The 22,017-nt window shown below is 30.2% G+C and overlaps 3 protein-coding genes, 2 long non-coding RNA genes and 1 other non-coding gene across 16 annotated transcripts; 2 read left to right on the top strand and 4 right to left on the bottom strand.

The window, feature by feature from the left end:
• The first annotated feature begins 43 nt into the window (after positions 1–43).
• Positions 44–501, top strand: LOC126914971 (uncharacterized). Its single transcript, XR_007709978.1, has 2 exons — positions 44–187; positions 300–501. It is a non-coding gene; the product is annotated as an uncharacterized LOC126914971 (long non-coding RNA).
• LOC126914970 (60S acidic ribosomal protein P2) lies at positions 408–3,179 on the bottom strand. Of its 2 annotated transcripts, none has more exons than XM_050719290.1 (4): positions 3,043–3,179; positions 2,284–2,456; positions 643–750; positions 408–572 (listed from the first exon to the last, which is right to left on the bottom strand). In XM_050719290.1, coding segments are annotated over exons 2-4 (282 nt in total). In that variant the 5' UTR covers position 2,456; positions 3,043–3,179; the 3' UTR covers positions 408–570. The 2 variants fall into 2 exon arrangements, with proteins under 2 accessions (XP_050575247.1, XP_050575246.1); XM_050719289.1 differs by having other exon boundaries at positions 408–577; positions 649–750.
• Positions 2,523–2,595, bottom strand: LOC126915006 (small nucleolar RNA Me28S-Am982). Its single transcript, XR_007709989.1, has one exon. It is a non-coding gene; the product is annotated as a small nucleolar RNA Me28S-Am982 (small nucleolar RNA).
• A 428-nt stretch (positions 3,180–3,607) lies between the features above and the next one.
• Positions 3,608–4,275, top strand: LOC126914310 (uncharacterized). Its single transcript, XR_007709624.1, has 2 exons — positions 3,608–3,846; positions 3,989–4,275. It is a non-coding gene; the product is annotated as an uncharacterized LOC126914310 (long non-coding RNA).
• A 1,291-nt stretch (positions 4,276–5,566) lies between these two features.
• LOC126914284 (ATP-binding cassette sub-family G member 1-like) lies at positions 5,567–11,801 on the bottom strand. 8 transcript variants are annotated; one of them, XM_050718009.1, is made up of 12 exons: positions 10,818–11,801; positions 10,459–10,710; positions 8,973–9,090; positions 8,426–8,615; positions 7,955–8,100; positions 7,635–7,873; positions 7,355–7,557; positions 7,083–7,251; positions 6,691–6,791; positions 6,416–6,571; positions 6,054–6,294; positions 5,567–5,976 (listed from the first exon to the last, which is right to left on the bottom strand). In XM_050718009.1, exons 2-12 carry the CDS (start codon positions 10,601–10,603, stop codon positions 5,804–5,806), a joined length of 1,881 nt encoding a protein of 626 aa, XP_050573966.1. In that variant the 5' UTR covers positions 10,604–10,710; positions 10,818–11,801; the 3' UTR covers positions 5,567–5,803. The 8 variants fall into 8 exon arrangements, with proteins under 8 accessions (XP_050573966.1, XP_050573967.1, XP_050573968.1 ...); XM_050718010.1 differs by having other exon boundaries at positions 10,459–11,236; positions 11,305–11,801; XM_050718011.1 differs by having other exon boundaries at positions 5,567–5,888; positions 10,459–11,801.
• Positions 11,802–12,660: 859 nt separating this feature from the next.
• LOC126914277 (ATP-binding cassette sub-family G member 1) lies at positions 12,661–21,759 on the bottom strand. 3 transcript variants are annotated; one of them, XM_050717994.1, is made up of 12 exons: positions 21,353–21,759; positions 20,560–20,907; positions 17,924–18,041; positions 17,235–17,424; positions 16,958–17,103; positions 15,869–16,107; positions 15,503–15,799; positions 15,188–15,345; positions 14,915–15,083; positions 14,734–14,834; positions 14,302–14,643; positions 12,661–14,143 (listed from the first exon to the last, which is right to left on the bottom strand). In XM_050717994.1, the coding sequence occupies exons 2-12, from the start codon at positions 20,750–20,752 to the stop codon at positions 13,985–13,987; spliced, it is 2,112 nt and encodes a 703-aa protein (XP_050573951.1). In that variant the 5' UTR covers positions 20,753–20,907; positions 21,353–21,759; the 3' UTR covers positions 12,661–13,984. The 3 variants fall into 3 exon arrangements, with proteins under 3 accessions (XP_050573951.1, XP_050573950.1, XP_050573952.1); XM_050717993.1 differs by having other exon boundaries at positions 15,188–15,348; positions 21,353–21,758; XM_050717995.1 differs by lacking the exons at positions 20,560–20,907; positions 21,353–21,759 and adding an exon at positions 20,193–20,196 and having other exon boundaries at positions 15,188–15,348.
• Between the last annotated feature and the right edge of the window lie 258 nt (positions 21,760–22,017).

The following is a 22,017-nucleotide window of genomic DNA, read 5'->3' as shown; positions in this document are numbered from 1 at the left end:
CTATCATGTACATTTCCTCGTATAGGAAATTAATATCCAGTCTCACTAGAACTTACTACTACAGTAAAGGAAATAGTAATCATAATTAAAAGTTGTATTATAACATTATGATTTTTCAAGAATTTGAAGTTTTGAATCACATATCTATGCACGAAGATCGTTGCAATATTAATTCATAAAATTTGAGGTTTATAGGTATTTATAACTATTCGACAATATATACACATAAATAGATGATTAAGAATTAATTGAATTAAAGTACGTTAAGTATGTTGCAATATTAATTCAGAAAATTTGAGGTCTATAGGTATTTATAACTATTCGACAATATATACACACAAAAGGATGATTAAGAATTAATTGAATTAAAGTATGTTAAGTATCAATTTAATAAAATTAAGTATTAATAAATTGAAAATAAAATTTATTTCATTTCCAGAGCTGTTGTCAAAACTGTATAATACATATGTTGCACAAATATTATACAGATATTATTGTTGGTCATTTTAATCAAAAAGACCGAAACCCATGTCGTCGTCTTCCGATTCAGATTCTTCTTTCGCTGGTTTTTTCTCTTCTGTAAACAGAAATCATGTGAATAATTTTTATATAATTTTTAATTGTATTATATATTCATATAACATTTACCTTTCTTTTCTTCAGCTGGGGCTGCTGCACCTCCTGCAGGTGCAGCATCTGCACTAACAGCTACACCACCACCAACTGGCATGGATAATAATTTTTCCATCCCTGAAAGAATCAAACATCTTTTTGTTAAAATGACCTGTGTTAGTAGAATGTCGAATAATATTAATACATTGATATCAATGAAACAAAAGTTTTTAATTAATTTGACAAAACATTATTTCCAAAACGAAACAAACCACGTTAAGATAAAAATAGACATAGACAAGTCATTTAGAAGCCTTACTGATCAACTCTATAAATTGGAACATAGAGAAAAATTGCGATTATAAACATTATTTTTAAAAATATATCTTGAAATTTACGATTATTTATGCCATTTCTTTGTAATAAATAGGTTCGTGAAAATAAGCCCTTTGTTTCTTAACCCTTTGCCCTCAAGAGGCGACAATCGCTACACCGTTTCATACGGCAACTCAAATGACAAGTGAGAAGCAAGTCTCTGTTTATGCTAGATTTTGTCGTGCTAGATGTTTTCGTAAATAGGCTCCTTAGCTCTTTATGTTTTTTGTTAGGAAGTGTGAAATGTCACACTTTGAAATGGAGATAAGATATTTAGTCTTGAACTCGTCCAAAACCATGGTTCTGACGTCTCCTACATTAATTCAGATTCAACGATCATGGTAGTATAGCTTAGAAGCCCTAAAAAATGGATTTCGGGAAATGAAATTTGCTCAACTGAAGATGAATTTGATTTTGAATTGTTGAGAGACGAGATCGATTGTATCCATGAAGGAATTATTGATAAAGAAAATGAAAGCAGTGATGGAGATATAGTGACATAGTATTAAGTGTAAGAAATCGAAAGATTAAAATAATAGATAGTAAATCCAAAAGTGACAGTGATACCCCACAAGATCCTAATAATTCAGAATGGACACCTTTTAAAGAATCTGGTGAAATACCACCAAGAATAAAATTCATAGCCGACGGAATACCTGGAAGGCCACAGGTGGTATCCTCAAATGTTGAACCGTTGAATTTTTTAAAGATATTTCTTACCGATAAAACAAATAGTAACTGAAACAAACGGTTATACTGCAAAAAAGATATAAGAGGGAGAACATTATTATAACATTCAATTTGGCAAATATGACATAATGTCACCAAAGAAGAATTTTGGCCAAAGCAAGGATGCATCTTGGTGAATGCTTTATAAATTATTATACAAAAAGATACAGAAATTAATATTACAAAATCATATTTTTAAAAATGTAAATTTTTTAAAATAAATTATTAGAATATAATGTTTTTGTAAATTAATTTGTGTATATAATCATTTTGTTACCTGTAAGATACTCATCACGTATGCATAAAATTATCTCGAGTTGCCATTTCATCAGATTAAAAAAGTCATTAAGCGCAAAGGGTTAAAATATTGAACGTGTATCTGACAAAACTGAAATTTGATGAAATTGAGAAATTCGTATAAAATAGAGCCGAGTAATTTAACTTTTGACATTCACATAATAATCATTTCTTTTATAGATATCAGTAAAAAAGATATTTTAAACATTGAATTATTTCATAGTTTATCTATACATATGTATGTGTTAATATTTAAATTTAAAGTTGTACCTTGTGCAATAAGTTCATCTACTGATTTTCCATTCAGTTCTGAGATGACTTTCTTAAGCTTTTCTGTATCGGCTTCAATTCCAACGGATGATAAAATTTTTTCAATATCATTTTGACTAGGAGATGCTTTCCCTCCCAGGGTAGCTAAAAGATAAGCGGCCACGTAACGCATTCTGAAATAAGAAACACATTTTGAATGCTCTTTTGAATTTAATATCTCGTCATTATTTATATTGATCAATTTCTTTCAGCAAGAAATTGCCATCACAGTTCTCAGTCGAAAGATGGTGATTATTTATATCATCATATACAGTGCATATTAGTATTATACATAAGTGAATTTGGAAACAAACAACATTCGTTTATCAAGAAAAATAATTAGCATTAGATATATAGGAATCTAAATATAATTTTTTACGTCTCCTTATACTGAAATCTATTTTTGCGTTTCAGATACTATTAACTATACACAGAATGTATAAGATATTTGTATAATTAATTATTTGTATAATAATTTGTACAATTACATGATATTGAAATAATAAAACTTGAGAAATATAATAATATAATTAACTATATTAGAAAAATTATGAATAGCAAATACACGTGAATAATGAAATCTTTATTGTATCGTAAATCATCTTGTAATGTAATATATTATATTATAAATAAATTTAATTATTTAATATACGAATAGGTGGCACACTTAAAATGAACAATATTATTTATTATAAATTACATTTAAATACATATATTTACCTTTAAGCCTTGCGACGCGAAACGTGTACACGCTCAAAAAGAGAAGTACATTCAGTTCAACGCGTTGATAGAAGGTAAAGAACATAGAACATCAAACTTTAAAGAAAGGAAACATTTATATCTATTGAAACGCCATCTATCGTAGACAAATACAATATTAAATTTCCAACTTATATAATTTTTATTTCTACAATAATATGAATTTACATGATAAAAAAAATTGATATATATATATAACACTCTCAGGACAAAAATATTATTATTAAATAAAAGTATAATTGCTATTTATTGTCGCTTGGCAGGAATTAAATATTACATAGTTCGTTTTTGTTCTTTTATAACTTTTATTATTATGTTTAGTTACAAGAGTAAGTCAAGTTAATGTTATTAATTGAAACACTAATTTAAAATTAATTCTAATTATTTTATTTGATATACATATTTGGTGATTTCAAGTTCAAGTTCTAGTTTATTTTTTCTCTTGGTTAAAAATATTGACTCCAAGAGATGGCGTTTGATGATTTGAGCTTGAGTTTATTTTTTCCTTTGTTTTACTAGAGAAAAAATGAAAGTGCTCACACCCACGATCATAGAAGTAGGTCTCGGCACTTGCTAAGGAAGACCGCATGAAAATTTAGTCGTGTAATAGTCGTGAAAAATCATCGTGGAAGGTTAATAAAGTATACGATCTTACGAAGGTGAAAGAAATGAAAAGAGTGTCCCTATCTCTGTTTGAGATATTCATAGCGTGTCAAGCGTGCGCAGAACGAGAACCTTCTTGTTTTTCATGTTGGTTTTTCACAAGTTAGTTACGACTCAATTTTCGAATGATTTTTCCTAAGCTTCGGCAAAGAGGAAATCTCCTCTTTGGCTTTGGTATATGAGTCTCAAGACCTGTTTATATAATCGCGCTTGTGCCAATTATTATAGTTTTTCCACAATACAGGTGGTACACCGAGCGGTCAAATGCTGGAAGATGTTCCACGCTAGCATATACAAGAACCTATTTACATAGTTCCACCACAAACGAGGTATAATCGTCTGTGTGTCCACTCTACAGAACCTATTTCATTGTACGGTTCTACGGAAAAGTTCATACTTTCCTATCCGATAAAAACGCTTATTAGAATAACAAAATCGCACAATAATTACACTAAGTTACCTCAGAATGAGAAGTTAATTGTTTATTAAATTTATTTTAGAAAAATTAATAAATATATTTTTATATCTTTATACATTCTTTTAATATTAATATTATATTTTCTTAAATATTAAATTTTTACAACTTATATTGATAAGTTTTTGATTATTTTTCTTTATTATAATTCGCCTACATATTCTTACAATTTTGCAGATGAAAATTTTAATTAAAATATTTAAAACATAAGAAACTGCTGTACCATGAACATAATTTCTTGATTAATTTTTTAAAAATAAAAAACCATGCGTTCGAATTCTTTTGGGACTGTTTACTATGAACCTAAAATATTGAATGAACATAGAACTAACTCATTCAAGATTTCACAGTTCTTGCCGTCTCCTTGTTAATCATAGCTGTATAGAGTATAAATATTTCTGTCTCTTTTTTGCTTTAACTCACCTCCCGCCCTTGTCCTTTTTAATATCATAAAAAAAAAAAAAAAAAAAATTTAATTAAACAATATTGCACCGGATAACAATTAGCATTAGCAAACAATAAATGAAAGTAATACATACATATGTATTACTAACATAGTTATAAATAAATTATTAAAAATTTTCTTTCCTTTTTTTATATTCCTCTTGAAACTCACTCATTTATTTACAAGAAAAGTTTGGAATATCAAATTTTTTTCGAATATTAGATGTTAATTATTAGAATTGGAAGAATTATTAGATCTTAATGTTACAATTGTATCTTTGTTTCATGAATAAAATTTACATTAGGGTGTTTCGATATACCCTTCTCGTCATAACAGAATTATCATTATTATTTGATTATATCTTATGTTGCTTATTTGTATCTGCTAAACTCTATTTTATATGCATTTTATGTATGTGAACGTTTCGTTTTCCAAATATTTTCGTCACTCAATAACCGGACGACGCCAACGCTATAAACGTATGTATATATGTACTTGCATTTTTCTATCCGATATTCTCGAATTTAATCTTCATCACTAATATCACTCGATAATCGAAATTGAGAATTTGAAAATTACAGTTTGAATAATGTGAGAATTGCGTAACTTTTATATATTCTATATATTTTAAAATACAATAATATAATATGTTTGCGTTTCTGTGAAATTTCAACATGGTAATATATTAACAATTTTTTATCGAGGGCTGTTATTAATGATTCTTCATTATTATACATTTATCGCTATTTATTACCATTTATTATTACTGCTTTATTAATAAAGAGGTTCAGTAGATTATTCTATTAACATTTCATAAATCGATCTCTTTATAATATTGCGTCCAGTATTGCAAAATATATCCAATAATGAAATAAAAGGAAATAAAATGCTATTATTGTAAATACTTTAAACTTTTCAGATCATTTTATTGATTGCGTCTAATTAGTGGCAGAATGAACAAAATCATTTAAAATCACTAGTAGCCATGGATTTGCTTATATGTAATTACAATATAAGTTCATTAAATTAAATTTAGTTATGTGATCTTCTTTTCATCACATTCGGAAAAAAAAATCATAAATGATCGATTACTTTTTCGGAAATATTTCGTATATTTCTACTTCAAATAAGACTAGGTTTTAATAGTCGATGTTCAAATGATTTTTTATTATCCTTCCAATGAGATGAAGTGTTTGAAACATTTTGTTCGGCTTGAGTCGTTGTCTAAGCAAATAATAAGAGAGAGCCCTTAGACAGATAAGGATAATTATTAAAGCGATAATGTCAACCCAAAAAACTACATGTTCCATCTCTGAAGCAACAATTAAGACATTGTATTACAGCAAATAATATATTTTGAAGCCTTTTAAGTACTTTTATCAGACTTACGCATTGTTCGTAAAACTTGTCGAGGTGTTCCGAAGGGGCAGAATATTTCCGTAGGCGGACAGTATAGCTTTTCTCTGTTGTAACCATACAAAGCAACTAGAAGACCTTCTATAGCATATCGAATGTAACTTAGATACATTATGAGTTTGCGATAGATAGATAAACTTTCCGTTTCACCGATTCCTTGTATAGCTACCAACACTAATGGAGTGGAAATTACAGGCCCAACAAACGTACAATTCTAAAAGATAATTAACGTCAGAGAGAATAGTCAAGATTTCGAAATATTAGTTGGTAATCGTCAATTAGCTCATGGTGTTATAATATTATCATTACTAATAAAGGGATAATACGAAACATACCACGACGTTCAGCGTGCTGGCTATAACTAATGCCATACTTTCCGCGATAAATGCGCACATGAAGCAAATACTAAAAAACATTGCACATCTGGACAACTCCAGAGGTTGATTTGTGATCACATATACCATCGATAAATATATCGACGATAGTAATATCTGCAACGTCGATTTATTGATTAGAACGTTGTTTCGTTTTTTTAAATGATTTATAAAGTTGCCATTTTGTATAACTTTTGATGAAATCTAATATGCTATTACCTGCAATATGTTCTTACCTGTCCAGGTATATTAACTATTGTAAATGCACAATAATAGGGACTTAAATCGTACCACATGTTGAAATATTCTCGTTTAACCAATTGCACTTCCGAAGGAACTGTAATATTAAAATTAGCTAAAAAGTATGATCGAATCTGAAGAAAACAACAATGAAAATTGGTAAGATAATAGAGGATAATCGATCGAAAATGTAGTCGAACATTCGGCCGGACGTTCTTTCATATTTTACCATTCAAAGGATTCTTAGCAACTTGTTAATTATTTGTTAATTAATTAATTTTTAATTTTGTAGTAATGTTATTATCCATTAGGCAGTTCAACCTATCTTTTTTAAATAAACGCACATTAAGAATCATCGATTCGCCTCGTGTAATTATTGTTTCCTTACAGTGCATTAATACCGGTGACATAGGTACATAAAGGAGAATTATCAAACAAGCAAAGCAGAAAGTAAAGTTGGATAAGGTTTTCGATCCGTCGTTTCCAATGTTTAAAAATAAACTACCAACGACGAAGCCCAGGAATATATATAAACTTATTTTTAAGTACATATAACTCTGCAAAATATTAAGCATTAAATATTAAGCATTTGTTACGTTACGTAACGTAACGATTTCTTCCAAAATCTTCCGTTCGTTAAATTTTATAATTATTTTGCACCTTATTTCTACGTAACTGTAATAACATTCTTCTCGATAGGACAACAAATTGTTTGAACCAGGGCACTTTCGATATTTTTGTTTTGTATTGAAATTCGAATCTCGTTCGTCGAGAAACAGGAACGATAGGAAATTCCGCGTCCACAGCATTTATCATTCGACCTATCCATTCTGAACCATATTCGCCCGCAGATATTTCTATCACTGTAACGATAACAGTTTAGTTTTCGAGCGATATATGAATTCAGCCAATATATAAATTTAATTAGCTTATTATTTACCAAAATCGGCAGGATTGTAGTGTTTCGGGCATTCGATACCAATTTGTCGAACAAATGGTACTAGATTATGTACAGTACTTCTATAGATACATTGGCCAGCGGCTATAACATAAATGTGGTCGAATTTTGCGAAAATGCTCGCACTTGGAGTATGGAGGGAGCAGATTATCGTTCTCCCCAGTCGCACCAAAGATTTTAAAAGGTCGGTACACTGTGCAGCTGATATTTCATCTAGTCCTCTAGAAATTGAATGGGTGGATTGTAGAACAATCGTTGAAATTTCATTATTTCTTCCTTAATAAACGACATAAAGTACTCACGTAGTTGGTTCGTCAAGAAACACAATAGGAGGATTACTCACGAGTTCCAAAGCGATCGAAAGTCTTTTTCTTTCGCCACCCGATAGACATTCGGTAGTTGTATCTTTCGCATGACGTAATCGCAAAATATTTAGAATTTCATCTATCTAAAATTATGTAAATGTTCAATAGCGGATATAGCGGATCGATACTATGTCAATGATCCATGGATTTCAACAAATTTTTAAAAAGCTAGTATCGTTACGTCGAAATGCTTGGATCTCTTGTTTCAAGACTGTCATTGTGCGCGCGACGAGAATGTAAAAAATATGCGCGATGAAATGCATCGTATTCTGAGTATTCCGAGAACATAATTTAAGGTTGCGTACAAGAATCGCATTTTAAGCAAACAGATATCTTTTACATACACTATACGAAAGAAATATGTTTTTGTTCTTATGCTATTGTATTGCCAACGCGTAAAATGCTTACAGCGATCGATTTTGCTTTTTGGGAAATGTTGTCAAGTTTCAAATCTACAGCAAATTGCATTGCCTCTTGTACTGTAAGCCATGGTTGAAGAAGATCTTCTTGCATTATGTAACATGACATTTTTTTTAAATAATCCTCGTCTCGTGTTTGTCCATTGATACTTATGCGTCCCGTAACGCTATCGGCCGATCTGAAAACGTTAGCTTTGATTACGAAATCGAAAAAAGTAAAAAATGATGAAAATAGAATTGTTAGTCGTGTATCTATGATAGCGAGCAGCTAATCCATCGATCTTAACTTGGACAAAGTGTCTTTATTTTAAACTTATTTATTGTAAAGTCTACGACGTAAACCGCGCGGTCAATGACCTTTGACATGCTGATTGTGCTTTTAAGCAGAATAGTCTAATTTAAACTTCATTAAAAGCATACGGATAACGCACCGTGACGATAAATTTTTCATATATTCATTTGAATACAATTGCTCGATGCATTTATTAATTTTACATTACATGTAAGTACTTTATTCCAGTTATGTGAAACATTACTTGTATCCTGCGAGAATGTTTAATAAGGTGGATTTTCCGGCGCCTGATGGGCCTAATATAGCGGTTAATTCTCCAGATTTAAATTGTCCACAAATTCCTCTTAATATTACTTTTGTACCTAAGACATATGAGAATAGAACATTTCATTATTTTACAATGTTATACAAAAAGAATGCAAAGTTAACGGATACACTATCGAGATGAAAAATAGATGAAAGTTTTATGTGTAATTTTTTGATAATATCCGAAGATAAACAAGTAGTGTAACATAATTAAACAAGATTTCGAAGAAACTATAACACGATATAGTTCCAATAAGTAGTGAATAATTTTAGTATTTTTCCACACAGTCCTTTAATTATTTGCATACAGTACATATTTATCGTGTTGAAGTGATGAAAGATATTAAAATCTAATCTTGTATTATATAAAATTACACATTTTTATTCAACGGTCCAATGTATCAAGATTAATCCATGACCTTTTTATTTTACTTATTTAATTATCGAATCAGTGAATAATTTATTTTCCTAATGTATTATTGCATGACAAAATACCTATTTTAATAAGATTTATTTTGAACAAGTATTAATGTATCATACTTAACTTGTTTACTGTAATACCGATAATTAAAAAATTATGCAGCAATAAAATTTGTTTTTGCTATCCTAGATTCAAATATGATTATCTTATACATATTTACTTTTCGTATTACATAACATCTACTGTACCTTTACTGAATCGATTGACTTAAGCATGATAGCGTCGATGTGTTTAACTTAATTTGCATCTTTTGCTTTTTAGAATTGTAACTGATTCTGAGGTATGCATTAAACGATTCCATTCTAATTGTGTTTTATGTATACAATATGCATGCTTTGTTTAAAAAATTGGTCTTCTCGATTGTGTTCAAAACGAATATACCTTTTCTCGTTTGAAAGCGCTTAATTATAACTTTAAATAGAATAAAACAAGCATAAAATGTTTTATTCAAGTATGATATTGTTATTTGTAAGTAGAAAGATTATAGACATAATAGAACTATAGAAAATAAGTCACGGAGTGAATGCTGCGCCAAAACGATTAAAACCACAACAAAACTAAAAGACTTTTGTGGAATCTTTTTACTCGATAATTTTATAAGAATAATTTTCTTTATCATTGAATCGTAAAGGAATTTAAAGAAATTTTTAAGGAATCAATGTTTCGAGTAGACATTTTTGAGTTCTTAATCTATTATTATCTTTCTTTTGAAGGCATATTATTAAAATTGCGATATAGAATATCGAATATACTTTTTCGCGGATATGTTTCGGACGAAACGGAGCTTAAATAAAAAAAAATGAAAAATTACATTATATATTTATTTTAAACATATTTGTTCTACTAGAACATAAGAGAATATTTAATACTTAAATTATAAAATAAAATTTGAATACTTCAACTATTGTATTCAAACAGTATAGCAATGTTTATATTATCGTACCTTTTCTACCACAAGGTACTGTATAAGTTAAGTCATTGAATTCAATGTCGATAGGGGTTGTTATTTTCGAATATGATGGTAATACTGGGGTGTTTTGCATTCCATCGCAGCTCTGCTTCTCCTTGGACTCCGATTTTGTGGACATGATTGATCAGTAGTTTCACTAATTTATATCCACTTTGTTCAGATCATTATTCAAAATATGCAACTACCTTCCTCATACCTTGAATAATTTACCGCGTTAAAAATTCCCTAGTGAGTTCATAAAAACGTTTCCAAAAATTTAAAAAACTCGATTACGTTCTATGAAATTATTTGTGATCGAGGTTGACGATGATAAACAATAACCTTTTACGAACCTTTCATAAACGATTACGAAACATTTTTATGGATAAATCGATGAAATATGACCATCCGTTTAGATAAATTTCACTCGATTAATTAAGTCAAATACGTATAATTAGAAATAGCAGCAAGATTTATCGAAGACGAGTTAATAAACGTGTAATAGTCAGAACAACGCGAATTTTAAAATTATCGAAGATCTACAACATTAATAAGGCCATACGGTTTTCTGTTTAAAAGAGAGTTTAAAAGAGAGTCACTGAATGAAGATGGGAAAACTCGTAGGGACAGTCGAACGCTCAGTACACGGCAGATCGTTGTAAAAGACTGAAGTTGAAATAGCTTTAACCGCTTCCCTATTCTTAACATTATACGTACATGAATGTATCGGGTGGTACTATAACGATATTGTACATTACTACATTTGTACATTCTGAAACGAAGTAACTTGTAATTAGAACTCATATACATTAAGAAATCACTTCCTCTATGATAGCTTACATGATTGAAAACAAAGATATATCGAGGAAACAAAGAAACCATTAAAAATACGTGCAAAGTCCAGTGTGAATCATACTATACGCGATGTTTGTATATGTTCCATAGATACGATATACATATGTATAATGCATTACGCATTGTGATAACAACCAAAATAAAGAGAAAGTATTGCCGCTATAAAAAAGCAATAACTAAATTTCAAGTTTCGTTTTTTCACCTACATAACATTAATCAAATATATAAATATATTCAACTGTAGAAAATCTATTGGTATACTATCATCTACAAAATATGCAGCAATATTTTCTTAACATTGTTCTTTTTGCATTGTTTCAATAAAAACGAATAACATCCTTTGTAGCATGTATTCTTCCCATAATCTTGTTATTCTTCCTTATTTACATTCAAACACGTTTTATATAACTTCTCGATTGTTTTGCTTCGTTACTTTTCATAACATAAAAAGTAAAAGGAATATATTAATATTTATTGTAGTATTTATTGTACTATATATACTGCGATTTCTTGTCATGTTAAAAATAATACCACGCTAAAGAAATATAAGCTTCAGAATCTTGAAGTGTAACTGCCGCAAATTATAATCAAAATCAAATTCTAATATACATATAATACGAAAAAACTATTTTAATTTATTTAATTTTTTATTAAAGTAATGTAACCAGTAAATGCGTTAAAACATTGATAGATACCGCTCCAAACCATTAGAAGATAGAGTTTTTCAAAAAGCAATAAAAAGGAGCACGAAGCGGGGAAGACAATAAGCTCATAATTCACTAATATACTACATGGAAAATAGGTATAAAATTTGGAATAAATAGACAACCATACGTTTTAATATCTCCTTGGATTTAAAAACTAAATTGCTACGTTTGATACGGAATAAACATCTTATGTAAATGATACTTATACATACTTATATAAAGAAGGAAAATTACCACTATTCCATGAAATTAATCAAATAATAATTGAGAAAATAGTCTTAAGCATAACATAATATTACCGCGATGTAATTATTGCAAATATGATGACCATGTTATACACATAATTTCCTACACATGAATAACGATACACTTTTAACAGCGATATTCATTTCATTTGTTATTTTTTTATCATTTTATATTTTATCTTTATTTCCTTTTTCATAAATTGCAACTCTTTATTTTACTATAATTTATTATATTATATTATATTTAATATAATTTATTTTGTTATAATTCGCTAAATTGAAATTGTGTAAAAAAATTTAGTTTCACCAATACATCCATTTTGAAAACCAAGAAATATAACTTTCCTATATTTTGTAATAATATATGATAAATGTTTAAACTAGCGATGTTATGAAAGGCATATTTTTATTTGTAATAAACATACGTTATAAAATACAACGAATATTATGTCAATTCAGCACAAGTGTGTGCATCCGCATGACGATATTATAAAATATATTATGTATTGTATACATATACATGTATATCGATCGGAATCGATCACGTAAACATTTTATATATAAACATGTATAATTCATCCCATTTGTGTAAATAGATATAAACAGATTTTTTCATTAACGTACATTTTTCAAGTTAGTGAACATTATTAACATATTAAATTAAACATTTTAATTCGTTCAATTTAATTTTTATGTTTTGCATCAACAACCGATATCGCAATTCCTAAACCTTGAAAATTGAAAAACGATTTTAGACTAGGACTGTTGACAAAATTGTCTCCTTTAAGGCGTTTAAAGTACTCTATGTATTTTTTTACTTGATTTATACTTTTACAAAAGTAAATTCGCTTTAAAGATATACACTAAAGTCAAGAGTTACATCAATTGGAAGAGTTGTGAATGTACGTACAACTTCGGTAAACTTATTCTAAATCTTAAGTTTTCAAATATGCAATGATGCTGGGGGCGTATTACCAAAATTTAACGCATGAGATACGTGATAAGATATACCTGACAAGGTATTTGCTATTTCAGACGCTATCCTGAATAGAAAAACATCAATTTATGCTTCCGCGTTAAAATTAAAGATACACCGTATCGTATTTGTTTTGTTATTTTTCTGCATTTTTAAACTCACAGCCATAGGCAGATAAAAAATATGATCACTCGCGAAATGTTGTCAATTAAGGCCTCTTACTCTTTCCAATGTATAGAACTGCAGAGTTTTGTGGGTGTTCATTTATAGTCAGATCCAGTAAATTTAATCCTTTTCCTAGCTATCGTTTTGTAAATTTATACTAGACACACTAATGATCCATTTGAGATCACCGTATATGTTCATGCACATTTTTTAAAGTTGTCGTGTTATATAACAAAATGGATACAAAAATGTAGATAATTACGGCCGCAATAGTTACCACAGAATTATTATCGTAAAACTAACAAAGAATAAATTACGTTCATCTAAATCTTATAACATCCTCAATCATAAGCATAAAGAGTATGTGGTAATTCGTTCTTCCGGTACATAAGGTTTCTTCGATGATTGGAAATTGTTGATGTGAACAGTTTTCGATGTCGAAACAAAATTGTTAATCACGGATTTGTGCTGTACGATCATATGAAAAAATGCATTATTTTAATCTGTAGCGTCCATTTGGAAAAGTGTTGTACGCTATAACATTGTTAAATTGACAATAATCGTACAGTGATCTATCGTGCAGTCTTTAGTTTCCAACGAAGGAACAAATAGGCAGCAATTCGAAGTACAACGAATATCAAAAGCAAGGCAAGGATATCAAGAGTGAAATCAGCATCGAGCATATCTAATTCTTCCAACGTTGTTTCTGGGTTTTTAAAGTGGCAGTACACCTGTAAATATATGGAATTTTATATGTATGTATATATGTGCATATATATGCGTTGTTCTGAAGGAAAGTCAGATTTCTATAAATGCGTATTTTGTCAAAGTATCTAATAATAATTGGTCTTCTAAAGAATTTAATAAAAACAAACGAGACACGTCATACCTGGAAACATTTAAGCTTTTCTCTGCCAAAGGAATATGTGGCCAGAGCAGTCCCTTCAAAACCATATCTAATGTAGCTTAGATAGGTAATCCATCTAAGATATACTGGAATAGCGTCGAAGCTAACGAAAAAGCCGGAGAACAAAAGAAACGGTACAGACATGACCGGTGCCAAGAATACGCCGTTCTGAACATTCATTGCTGCACCAACCACTAGACCAACCGATTGTGCAACGAAAGAAATAAGTAAACATGTTCCCAAGAACATACTGAATCGCATAATATCTGTTGGTTGACTTGTCATAAAGTACACAATCGTAACATACATAATGCAGAATATTGCCTGCAAAAAAGAAATAATAGATAAATTTTCAGATGTGAAAAAGAATACATAGCTTCACAGAGTCAAGTCACGTATATCCTGCTTTTTTACCTGAAATGGTATATCTGATATGGTAATTGCTAGATAGTAGGCCTTGAGAGAATACCATCTATTAAAATTTTCCTTTAAAAGCACTGGTAGTTCTAGGGGAACTGTAAGAAATACAATTTTGTTACAAATACTATCGTAATACAAAAGAAATAAAAGAACAAATAAGGCCAATATGACTCACAAGACAATATCGTAATGGTCATAGACGTATACATAAGAAACAGCATATTAAAAAATAAAAACCCAAGGTTGCTAAGTACTTTAGCACCATCATTCCCAATATCATAATAAAGTGCGCCAATCAATAAACCTACTAAAATGTGAGCAAAAAGTCGAAGGTACATAAGTGTCTAAAAAAGAAATAACATTAGAATTGTAAAATCTCTAATAACTCATGAGTCAGAGGAATGATCTTAAATAAATCAATTGATTAACTAAATTTTGATCAATTTACCCAATCTCTTCGACTAAAAAGTAAAGCTCGTTTTAAAACGATCCAGAACTGTTGACATTCTGATGTGGGGTATCTCTCTGGAGTAATTACAATCGATTCGTCAAGTAAGGCTACTTCGGCATTATCCTTTTTCTCCATATCAACCGGTATCACTACATCTACTACATAAAAATAACGACTTATATAAAAGATATAATTGATATATATTATTTAACCCTCGTTACTTTAACAGTCAGTAATGCTGACAAATATAAGTTAGCGTTTTACTCTAAAAAAGTGATAAGGGTTAACAATTTACTGGATCTCCTTATGAACCTTGTTTCGTAATATCGTTAGTTGCGTAAGATGGGATAATTCCTTTATTATTTATCTCCTTTATTTTATCCTCTTGAAACTTCTCTTCCAAATTATTAACATCATTTTTATCTTTCATTTCAACGTTTTCGTCACGACCTTCACCTTTCGAAAACGAATCACTAGATACGTTATTCAATCCTTCCGACTTATTTTCAGGGAACGGGTATCCTTCTCGAATGTCATATTTTCCATTCTTTATGGCGTTCACCAGATTTCTGATGTTGTCACCGTATTCTCCGCATGATACTTCGATAACTTAGAATTGAATTACAGTAATCAGTATCTAAAGAATCTAGAAATGCACTGATATTACAAATAGCTTACTAAAAGAGGCTGGATTGTGATAACTTGGGCAGTTGAGTCCAATATTTCTAAGGAATGGCACTAACTGCGACGTAGATCCCTGATATACACATTGTCCTTCGGCTAATGTGTACAGAGAGTCAAACATTTCGAATAGCCTAGCGCTGGGCTGATGGATGGTACATATTATTGTTCTTCCTCCTCGAGCTAAGGTTTTTAAGAGTGAAATACATTGAAAACAAGATGAAGAGTCCAAACCACTGTAAATTGATAAAACATGCGTTACTTATTATCAAGCAATATTTCGAATATTTCTAAAAAAAGAATTCGAATAGTTTTTCATTGGATTTTAGAACATTTATATACATGAACGATCTTGAATCGATTACTTTTTTCTTCCGACTTAATCACAAGGAAAAGAACTCTGGTAGACCTTCAGGAACCGGTTAAACGCCGGTTTAAGTTTTTTTAAGTTTTAATCAATTGCATACTAAAGAATTTGTTGAAATAATTTCATAGATCAGAGTGTGTCTTCATAGAAGCAGTATTGTTCAGCAAATATAAATAATAAAAGCGACTGATAGTTGCAAGTATAGCGTGTAAAAAAGAATAGTATATGCGACGTCAGTGAAAGCGAGAAAGTAAAAACTTTTAAAAACTTGTTATTCGCGTACTTTCTCTTACTTCATCCTTTCATTTTGTCATTTAATGAAATTCGCTTATATATTTTTATCTTTTTTTAATGCGTCACACTTGTGCATGTAATCATTAAACATTAGTAAATTATGACGAGTCTTAATACATTTTAGAATGTTAAGAAAACGAAAAAATGAAAATTACAAATAAGACAACGAAATTCATAGAAAAATCTCTAAAAATTTGCAAGGATAATTCCCTGACACTGATCATGTTTTCATTCAAACGTTATATAATGAGCAAAGAGGATTCTCTGGTATTGATGATGGTGAAAGTGAAGCTACGTGCAGGAGAAAAAGCATATCTCTCTCTGGTATGGTACAACATTTCAAAAACACATCTCCTTTTAAACCAGATTCTTTATCCCTTTAAATCACGTTGTACAATATATTAAATACAATAAGATTTCCTTACCTAGTAGGTTCGTCGAAGAACATAATCGGAGGATTATTGACTAATTCAAGCGCAATAGAAAGCCGTTTTTTTTGTCCACCGCTCAAATTCGAAGTCATAGTTCGACGATGTTCGGATAGACCAAGTGTTTCTAGAATTTCTTGAATCTAATAAATACAAATGAATGGAATCATTATGGATCATCAGGAAATTCAACATTCATTCTCAATCCTCCATTCAGTAATATAGCAGCAGTAATTCTCTTGTTATCCATAGACAAAATATTTAACGAACATACCACTTCTTCCTTTTCTGCTTGGCTTACATGTGACCCAAGTTTAAGGTTCGAAGCGACCTTCATAGCTTCAGCTACAGTTAGATTCGCATGAAGTTGATTATCTTGCATAATGTAGCATGATAATTTTCTAAAGGCACTAAAATTCCTTTCATGGCCATTCATTGTGATACTTCCTTCGGTACCTGTTGATCTAAATAAACATCCAAAATATTTTGATGTTGAATATCTATTCAATAATATTTTGATTTTGAATATCTCACGTGTATAATATCGCTTACGCTAAAAACTCGAATGACGAAAGAATATTCATAGTTATTAGAATAAATTAAATAAGAGCGATTACAAATTTTATTATCATTCGTAAGCTATCGAGGTGTTTTTTGTATCTATAATTCAGGTAAGTGTCGTGATACAAGACAGCATAATAAATAATAGTATCGTTGAATCTCATTCGCCACCTGATCGTTAGATTTAATTGGCCTATGAATGGTTGAACCAGTTGGAGTTTACGAATTACGTACATATTAGCTAGTATTGTCTCTCTCAAGTATATTCCAACGAAAATGAACTTCAATTTTTTTGTAATCGTGACAGCTTTGTTGATAGATTTTGATATTATTTAAAAAATGTATCTCTATCGTATTTACAAACGAAGAAAATTTTCGAAGAACGAAAGAAGAAGAACTCACTTATATCCGGTCAGGATGTTTAAAAGAGTAGACTTTCCTGCACCGGAAGGCCCCATAATAGCCGTCAGTTCTCCAGATCGTAGTCTTCCACTGACGGATTTTAAGATTGTCTTTACATCTGAAGATTAATTAATCCACACTGAAGTAAAAGTATTAAAAATATTTTTATGGCTATGTCGAAAATTAAAGCCGAACTCAGAATGTTAACCTTGCTAACATATCTAAAAATTACTGAAATCGATGATGTGTCCCCTAATCTATATAATTATCAAGGGATCTAATGGCGAGATATCGTTCTTTGCATAATCCATTATTTTTTTTCGTTCGGTAGTTTATATCGCAAAACTTGTTTTGTCATTCATCGTAAGCTGAGGACTTTAGTCTTTATAGTTACACTATCCTAATTGTAAGAATATCATTCTGCTTGTAGTCAATTTGTGCTATTGCATTTCTCTTCAAAATAGTCTACGATATATTTTCAATTACGTATAATTTATCATTATTATATTCTAATGCGTTATATTACTATTACCCACTATATTATATATACATATAATGTATGTGTGGATGAATGTGAATTAATTTTTGTAAACCAACCTTATTTTGTAGGCGAGAAGGAAAAATTAATAAAGTAACTATCTATCTGCTACGTGATAAACCAAAACTAATACATACTATGACATTGTTATTATATCACACATATGCGATGATTGTATGATAGTGGATTTTTTGTATACCTAACAGTATTATGAAGTTGGAGTATGAAAGTATTGAAAAGTATGAAGAGTATGAAGTTGGATATTACATTTGACAACGTTATGTGTAAAAAACAAAATAAAGTACGCGAATTGCGTTTTTAGTAATAACAACTCTAAATAAATTATCAAGCTTTCTACTTGAATAAATACTAATAATACACATAGTTTCACATAGCAGTACAATGTATGACGAAATCATCTTTTAACCTTTATCAAGCAGTTTCTTAAGTCAGAATATTAGACATTTATACAAGCAGTGCATCTGAATGCAATACAAAATTTAAATGGCAAACGCATTTGAGACTTTGATTTTCTATTAACGTATAAACATTTCTCTTGCAAATGATAATTCATTTATATTAATTAATAAATTTGTACAATGTCATCGCCAATTTCAATAATCGCGACAATAATTTTTTGAATATTAAAAAATAGTCAATTTCAAACAGGCTGTTCCTAGTTACGCAAAATGTGGGTTGCAAAAATATTGCTATATACATTCACTTTCTGCAAGCGGTCATATTGCCCTGATCGCTCCACGCGCAGGTGTATGTATGTGCAGATGTACGTCACATACAAAACTACATAGCTAACAAGTACTGTGAAAAAAATACAATTACGAGAATGAACTTTGGCCTGAAACAAAAACAGCCTTTATGTTTATTTAAGACACATAGTTTACTTTAAGATTCTCTAAACTCTAAACGTTACTTCTTTCGTTTATGTGACAGGATGTCTATACTCTTTAAATATCCGTAAAAACATAAACATGTAACGTTTTATTATCTTATTCATAAGATTTGTGTACATATTATGATGAAATAATTCCTGGAGTATTATTATAAATCTCTGATCATTGACACGCGAACAAGCCATCGCAATGTATGGTGGCTCATGAATTATTAATTAGGAAACAAACATTTTTTAGTCACATTTCATTGTTCATTCGATTGCAAAATACAATCGTAAAATTAAAGGAAAGAAAATTTCTAGAAATATTAATCGAAACAAAATGAAAATGCCAACCCGACAAATGAAACGGAGTTTTATCGCACAACTCCTGCAGTTGGAACGCTAAACTGATTGGAGTATAAACTGATGATAAATGGAAACAAAGACTTAGTTTTTGGAATTATTCGTATTATTATCACCCACATTATTTGTTTTTCTTATTATATTATTGTTTCTGCTAGTGCCGAACTGCTAAAAATACTCGATTAAGAATAAGTATACTTCAAACTAAAAATTGTGTCGACCTGATTGAAATATTTAAAAAGATGTCAATAACGATCTCCTTTCGAGTAATAAATATACATATGTTTATATACGATGTACTTCGGAAATCGTGATTAAAACCTTGCACCGTAACCGGTCTCTTATAAAATTTCACTTACTAATTCCTTCGCTTTAGTCAACTGCGCTCTACAAATCGCATAACGTAGAAAGTTATTTTTTTCAAAGAAAATATCTACACGATGACAACAAAAAGAAAGGTTTAATCGTCAGCTAACTATTTTTGCTTTTATAAAATCAAATATTGAATATTTTGTTGTTTAATTAATTAATCTTACTATTTGAAAATAATATACTTATATAGCCCCAGATACAAGTACTGAATTGTGTAAACGGCACTTTCACACAAATAATATTTACGTTCTCTTTATGACCAGTATCATCAAGAACCAGTTTAACTGTATAAATTTGACCAAAAGGGAACAAATAACGAAATTATTTTTTATGCTCTGTTAATGTATGAAAGGATTTTGATTCTCGTACAATACTATAACTCATTTTCTATTGTATAGAACATAAGTCCAATGACCTTCGCTACTTAACTTAGCTGCAAATAGTATTTACAGAAAAAGTTAGCATACTTACTATTTTTGCTGCCTTCTCGTACCCTGTATGTTAAATCTGTGAATGCTAGTTCAACCGGCGGTCTTTTTGGTAGATGCGTAATCGTTTTGGGTTGTGCTGGTACAAGTTGTAAACGAATACCTGAACCATTTCTAGGTTGTAATAAAATTTCATTTGTATTATCTTCGTGTGAACAATTCCCCTCAAGCTTCATTTTATATTGTAATCTTTTTTAATTTCTTATCTTGGCTTTGAAATGAAATTTAAGTAGCTGTTTCTCTTCTTATGGTCGATATTCGTTCAAATGAACCGACCTTTCCGCAATATTACGTTTTCGTTATTGGATATACATACAAATTCTCTCATCGCCTGAAAAATTATTTGTTTTCAACCTTAAGTCATTTATCTAGTAGGACATTTAAAATCAAATGTTATCCTTTCTTTATCACAAAATAAATATGACAAATTTTTGTTAATTAGATACATTTAAGAAGAAACTTCATTATGGATTTATTTTAATTTATAAATATTTATTTTCATGTTGAAATATAATTGTGTCTTTGGCACGTAAAGCATGTGCTTCAAAAATCTTTTGTATAAAAACGTGCAAATGATACCGACATTGTTTACGTCAATTTAGAATGACAAGATACTTAATTTAAGCAATTCTTCGAATAGCATAATTCTACCTATTACACTCGATTTGACAACGACACATCACTTGCTGAATTTAAAACTAATTAAATACTCTAAAGAAAATAAAGAATTGAAACAATTCAGGTTCAAATAGATTTCAAATAACGCGCGTTCTTACATTATTCAAGTAGTGACGCATGAGAAGTCGGTCAAAAAGAGACGACCATGACTTAGAAATAATAACTGCGTAGACCGTCGATTTTATCCTTGTGTCAGAAGTAAATGCATTTCAATTTCTGTGTCCCACGTTCGCGTAACACACGGTAATATCGTTCGAACAATTAAGAATAGAACACACACTCGCAGTTTACGATGACACGTATACGTAACTATGATACACGTTTTCAGAATTGCACGATTATAATAATAAAACGATAGATCAACAGAGGAATCAAGACAAAATCCACCCGATGATTTCTTGACGGTGTTTAAACCTCGGTGTTTCGAGACGGACTGGCTGACTCCACCATTTAGCTGCACCGCGGCCATCACCATTGACCGTCGTTGCTTTGCTGAATGTTCTTTCTCACTCTGTTTCTCTTCCATTTCTCTCTTACTCACTCCCCTTTCCTCACCGCTTCTATCTGTTTAAGGACGCAACAAAGGATTATGATAGGGGGAACGAAGAGTTAATGTGATCAAAGTCGAGATCGTGCACGACATCTTTTTAGTTGTAGTCTTCGGTAATCATTCCTTTAGTACTTATCCGCCTACGACTATTTAACCTATTTCGAATTACTTTTACACTTCAATTTCTTCCTGCTATTCTTCTAATTAGTCGAT

Source organism: Bombus affinis, chromosome 3 (assembly GCF_024516045.1).
Source record: "Bombus affinis isolate iyBomAffi1 chromosome 3, iyBomAffi1.2, whole genome shotgun sequence".
NCBI classification, from domain to species: Eukaryota; Metazoa; Arthropoda; class Insecta; order Hymenoptera; family Apidae; genus Bombus; species Bombus affinis.
This window is presented reverse-complemented; position numbering and strand designations above follow the sequence as displayed.